The sequence below is a fragment of the Acipenser ruthenus genome, chromosome 27 (assembly GCF_902713425.1).
Source record: "Acipenser ruthenus chromosome 27, fAciRut3.2 maternal haplotype, whole genome shotgun sequence".
NCBI lineage: Eukaryota > Metazoa > Chordata > Actinopteri > Acipenseriformes > Acipenseridae > Acipenser > Acipenser ruthenus.
The window spans coordinates 26,006,484-26,012,483 of record NC_081215.1 but is presented as its reverse complement, the minus strand read 5'-3'; the positions used below and the strand labels follow the sequence as shown (position 1 = coordinate 26,012,483).

The following is a 6,000-nucleotide window of genomic DNA, read 5'->3' as shown; positions in this document are numbered from 1 at the left end:
CTTCTCCAAATCATGTGCGTTTCTATGACCTTTCACCTAGATTCGAAAGCGCGGCTGCTGTTTGTGTGTGTCGATAAAGCCGATTCGAATCCAGATCAACTACGGAAGTTCCAATTTATTACAGGTAAATTTCATATTTTATTTTTAAGTATAGCAGCATTTTTTTTTTTTCAAGTCGTAAAAAGGCTGAGACACAATAAGCAGATAGCATGTTAGCAATACGAATGTACATTTGGGGAAACGGCTTTATACGCCGTTACGTTGAATGTCATGACATCGATTTCAGTAATTAACTGCCACTGCTGTGCTACGAACATAAAATGTACTCTTTAACAGAAAAGAGATGTACAACGATTTAAGTTTCTTAAGGAGACATCACAGCACCGTACAGTGGTAATTATACAAATAGTTACCAAAGCCTAGTCACTGCTCAGTAACAATGTTGTCATTTAGGTGTTGGTTGATTAAAGTGTACAATAATTTGTGAGTTTCCCGTATCTGTTTACAATGTGAGTGAGGCTGTTGTAGTGTTTGTGTTTTTTATTATATATTTTTTGTGTTGCTGATGATTGGTTTTCACACACACACACACACACACACACACACACACACACACACACACATACAATTTGCATAGTCCTGTATATTTTTTTATTCAGGTTGCTTAATGTTAGAGTTATACCGTATATCTAAATCATCGGCTGTTTGTGAAAGTTAAAGTTAACTGGGTAGGATTACAACCTGTTTAACCAGTTATACAGCTTTAATTCTGGCACTGTTCTAAATCAGTCCTAGAGACGCAGCGCTTCCCTGCTGCCCTTTTCTTGACAGAGAGGGAGGAGCCGGATAGCACATGGGTGATTAACCCTTTAGGCACTCGCTGTGCAGGACGAGCCTAGTTACCTCTGGAAAAAGGTCATTTGCTTTATACAAAATAACCACGTGAAAGTATTATTAAGAAAATAACAATTCATACAAAAATTAGTTTTGTTTAGCTCTACACATCTCTTTAAAAAATATAATTACGCAGTACAGTACACTGTTACATTTATTTTCATATGGACTCCTACATTAGAACAACAAAATTAAAGGCTCCCAGTGGTTCTCAAGTCAAAAGATTTACAGTAAGGGCCCATAGGTGTACCTTATATAATGACAGCAGTGTTCAGGCATTAGTTGTTCTCCTCCATGCCTGCAATTCCATGATTTCTTCCTCATAATCTCTTAAATCAATTTATACTTCAGAAGTTTGCTTAAACTCTACCCCCCCCCCCCCCCCTTTGTAGACTGAAGAACAATGTGGACCTCTCTTGCTAGATGCCTATCAAGAAGAATCACTGTGCATCTAGAAGGGCCGCGGTCTCTGCAGAGAGCCGTGAAGGTCAGGGGCTTCTTCCCACTGCAGACCTGGCCTGTTCCATGCCGCTGCATGAGGATGGGCACAGCTCCCAGGATGGACGGAGTGACCCCTGCCATCCGCCAGGTCCAGGCTCTGGATGCAGAGCGCTACGTCAGCGTCCGGTGGGAGGACGGCACCCGGAGCCTGTATCCGTACGTGTGGCTGCGGGATAACTGCCAGTGTGCGCACTGCTTCCTCCACTCGGCCAAGGCACGCAAGCTTCTCCTGACAGACCTGGACGTAACCACAAGGTTGGAAAGAGTGACGCTCACGGAACCCACAAAGGTAAGCAGACTCAGGGGACAGACATGTGTGGCCTGGTCACTGGTTAGCCAAATGATTTGCCTTGGAGCTGGGTCTGCACTTGTCTGACTATCTGTCTGTCCATTATGTCAATTTATTTTAATTTCTATTTGGCACATTTAAGTCCTTTCATGTTGCATGATAAATTATAATGTTTTACAGTTCTAAAACCCACTTGCCGATCTTGAAAGTCTACAGTCTAATCAGAAATTGTGATGCAATTAATATCTTTGAAATGATGCGGAAACCTAATACAATTATGCTAAATACTTTAGAATGATATTAAGACCGCATGTCTAATTGCGTAAATAAATCGTAACAATGAGAGATAACGAAGGACCAGCAAGACATTAACACGTGCTAACCTTTGGTAAATAATGGGGTCTATTCAATTGCCCCAAAGAGAAGAAGATTGAAGTACTGTACAGCTACTGTTTAGACTGTTAGAATACGTCTCTGTGTATAACAAATTCAGATGTCAAAAACTATGTCAAACGTCTGGGTATGGCCCTAGATGCATGGACCCAAATAAGTGAATAAAAACGAACCCTGTGATCCTAGGTAAGCGTGGTATGGCCGGACCAGCACACCAGCGAGTTTCATGCTGAATGGTTAAAGAAAAGGTGCTTTTCCCAGTCAGCCAGACAGAAGCAGCAGGAGGAGCTTTTTCTCAATGGTAGGAATCCATTATTGAAATGTAAAATGTTATAGCTAAGCTATACTGCATGCAGATTGGTATGCAACTTATTTTATTTTTTTTTAAATATATAACAAAAAGTGTCCAAGAGGAAGTTTTCCCTTGGAAAAGGGTCAGGGCTTTTCAGCTTGTATTATTAAGTGCCTGTATTCACACATACAGACAATGACTCCTTGTGTAATACACTGCACAGTGCCACAATGGACTTTTAAACCATTTAAATAGGTCTCTCGTGCAGTATGAACAGGTTTGAATTATTGGTTTGTATATTAAAGACGGCTAGAATCACAGTGCCTTTTCAACAAGTCTGGTTTTATATCTGTACCACTGTGTTGCTGTTGCAGATCAAACACTAATGTGTCATGGATCTCAGTTTGTCATCACATTATTCATGCATGGCCTCCAGATGAAATTCACATGTGCAGTGTTTTATTTAATTCTCTTACAACTAGTAAAACAAAACATGAACAGACAGACAAACTAGATACATATCTATTTGAAGAAGGAAATGCCTTCATTGTAGTTGTCTTTATATATCTACAGACACACACATTAATAGATTTAAATATAAATAGTTGACTGTGGTTACCATGGCATCAAACGCTTATAAGTACCTCCACTGTTTGTTTTCAAACACACTTTTCCTTGACAAAGGTATGTAAACATACTGAAAAGTTGCATAGTTGACTCTTTTGAGCAAAAGCTTTATATATACAGTACTGTGCAAAAGTTTTAGGCAGGTGTGAAAAAATGCTGTAAAGTAAGAATGCTTTCAAAAAAATGTTTATAGTTTATATTTATCAATTAACAAAATGCAAAGTGAGTGAAAAGAAGAAAAATCTACATCAAATCAATATTTGGTCTGACCACCCTTTGCCTTCAAAACAGCATCAATTCTTCTAGGTACACTTGCACACAGTTTTTGAAGGAACTCGGCAGGTAGGTTGGCCCAAACATCTTGGAGAACTAACCACAGTTCTTCTGTGGATTTAGGCAGCCTCAGTTGCTTCTCTCTCTTCATGTAATCCCAGACAGACTCGATGATGTTGAGATCAGGGCTCTGTGGGGGCCATACCATCACTTCCAGGACTCCTTGTTCTTCTTTACGCTGAAGATAGTTCTTAATGACTTTCGCTGTATGTTTGGGGTCGTTGTCATGCTGCAGAATAAATTTGGGGCCAATCAGATGCCTCCCTGATGGTATTGCCTGATGGATAAGTATCTGCCTGTACTTCTCAACATTGAGGAGACCATTAATTCTGACCAAATCCCCAACTCCATTTGCAGAAATGCAGCCCCAAACTTGCAAGGAACCTCCACCATGCTTCACTGTTGCCTGCAGACACTCATTCGTGTACCGCTCTCCAGCCCTTCGGCGAACAAACTGCCTTCTGCTACAGCCAAATATTTCAAATTTTGACTCATCAGTCCAGAGCACCTGCTGCCATTTTTCTGCACCCCAGTTCCTGTGTTTTCGTGCATAGTTGAGTCGCTTGGCCTTGTTTCCACGTCGGCGGTATGGCTTTTTGGCCGCAAGTCTTCCATGAAGGCCACTTCTGACCAGACTTCTCCGGACAGTAGATGGGTGTACCAGGGTCCCAATGTTTTCTGCCAATTCTGAGCTGATGGCACTGCTGGACATCTTCTGATTGCGAAGGGAAGTAAGCATGATGTGTCTTTCATCTGCTGCAGTAAGTTTCCTTGGCCGACCACTGCGTCTACGGTCCTCAACGTTGCCCGTTTCTTTGTGCTTCTTCAAAAGAGCTTGGACAGCACATCTGGAAACCCCTGTCTGCCTTGAAATTTCTGCCTGGGAGAGACCTTGCTGATGCAGTATAACTACCTTGTGTCTTGTTGCTGTGCTCAGTCTTGCCATGGTGTATGACTTTTGACAGTAAACTGTCTTCAGCAACCTCACTTTGTTAGCTGAGTTTGGCTGTTCCTCACCCAGTTTTATTCCTCGTACACAGCTGTTTCTGCTTCAGTTAATGATTGTGTTTCAACCAACATATTGAATTGATGATCATTAGCACCTGTTTGGTATAATTGTTTAATCATACACCTGACTATATGCCTACAAAATCCCTGACTTTGTGCAAGTGTACCTAGAAGAATTGATGCTGTTTTGAAGGCAAAGGGTGGTCACACCAATTATGGATTTCATTTAGATTTTTCTTCTGTTCACTCACTTTGCATTTAGTTAATTGATAAATATAAACTATTAACATGTCTATTTTTGAAAGCATTCTTACTTTACAGCATTTTTTCACACCTGCCTAAAACTTTTGCACAGTACTATATATATATATATATATATATATATATATATATATATATATATATATATATATATATATTTGGTGCAGTTAAGTTTAATATCAGATTCTTGCACTGACTGACTGCACCATATGGAACCATTAGATTATGCAGGTACAGTAACGCTATAAAACGACTGTGTTTTAATCTAAACTACATTTAAGAAGTCAGTGTGAAATGCAATCCAGTATAAATGTCTGTTACTAATTAGAATTATTCTTGTTTCTGTCGTCGAATGGGGCCAGTCTTGGAAACACGTTTTTTAATTACAATGTAGCTGAAGTAAGTGTGAGATGCAGTCTGAGGAGAGCAGTCCTCAGATGCAGTCTGAGGATGATGTCATTCAGGAACCACCCCAAGTCTGCGTTCAGGTGCCACTGCTAATTATGTTGAATGGTTGACGTGGTTAGTTGTAAGTGTATATACATTTAATGACATAGAGATTGTATTTGACCTCCCGTTTTTAATTAGAACAAAGAGGTCTCTATGAAGCAATCTAACACAGCTGCGGGTGGGATCTGTAATTGCAAGCTTTAATAAATTAAAACACTTGACTCTTTTTCGTACTGCTTTTTACTTTGTGGTTATGCTGAGCTGGTTTTTAAAAACTTCCCTACTGGCATTGTACTGTTTAATTAAACAACGTAAGGACTATAAAATTAATCTTGCATAAAGAAACTCCACATACAACACTATTTGTATGCTGTACATATAGTAGTGTTTGCTTTTTAAATAAAAAAAATAATGTGATTTAATGTTTTTGGCTTCTTCAACAACATTAGATCAGTTTTATAAATATCTAGCTTTATTTTGTGCATAAAAACAGCCTTCGAAAAAGACACTCCTTTAAGCTTTGATGAAAACACATTGAAGGAGCAAGGACTTCACAGGGCTGTCACCAAACCTTCAGGGGAAACGTTAGTGCTCTGAAGAGCCCTTAACCGTTCAGTGTATTTCCAGCTTTGCCAAGTGTACCATATATTGTGATGAAACTGAAAGTTAGTAAAACAATATCACCCTGGGCCCATAAAGAGACTGTAAACATCAGTAAATAATAAAACTTATTTGCAGGCAGGAGCAGTTCTAGTTCTATTCCTTTTTTTCAAAATCATGCCTAATGTGTTACTGGGAGAAAAATAAATAAATAAATAAATAAATAAATAAAGTGAACTGGTTGTCGATTTAAAATCCCTCACTGCTACTTAGCTAAACAAACCAGGACATGGTCAGCTGCACAAAAACACAGGCAGACTACGGTCCGCAAGCATGGTGGAGCCTGAGCGAC

The 6,000-nt window shown here is 39.6% G+C and overlaps 1 protein-coding gene across 1 annotated transcript in view; it reads left to right on the top strand.

Annotated features, from left to right (window-relative positions):
* Window positions 1-6,000, top strand: part of LOC117432186 (gamma-butyrobetaine dioxygenase) — a 28,839-nt gene continuing 22,839 nt past the window's right edge. The window contains exons 1-3 of the mRNA XM_034053722.3: window positions 1-124; window positions 1,287-1,684; window positions 2,264-2,378. Coding sequence (XP_033909613.3) covers window positions 1,298-1,684; window positions 2,264-2,378 — 502 coding nt within the window. The 5' untranslated portion in view covers window positions 1-124; window positions 1,287-1,297. The remainder of the gene's footprint in view (window positions 125-1,286; window positions 1,685-2,263; window positions 2,379-6,000) is intronic.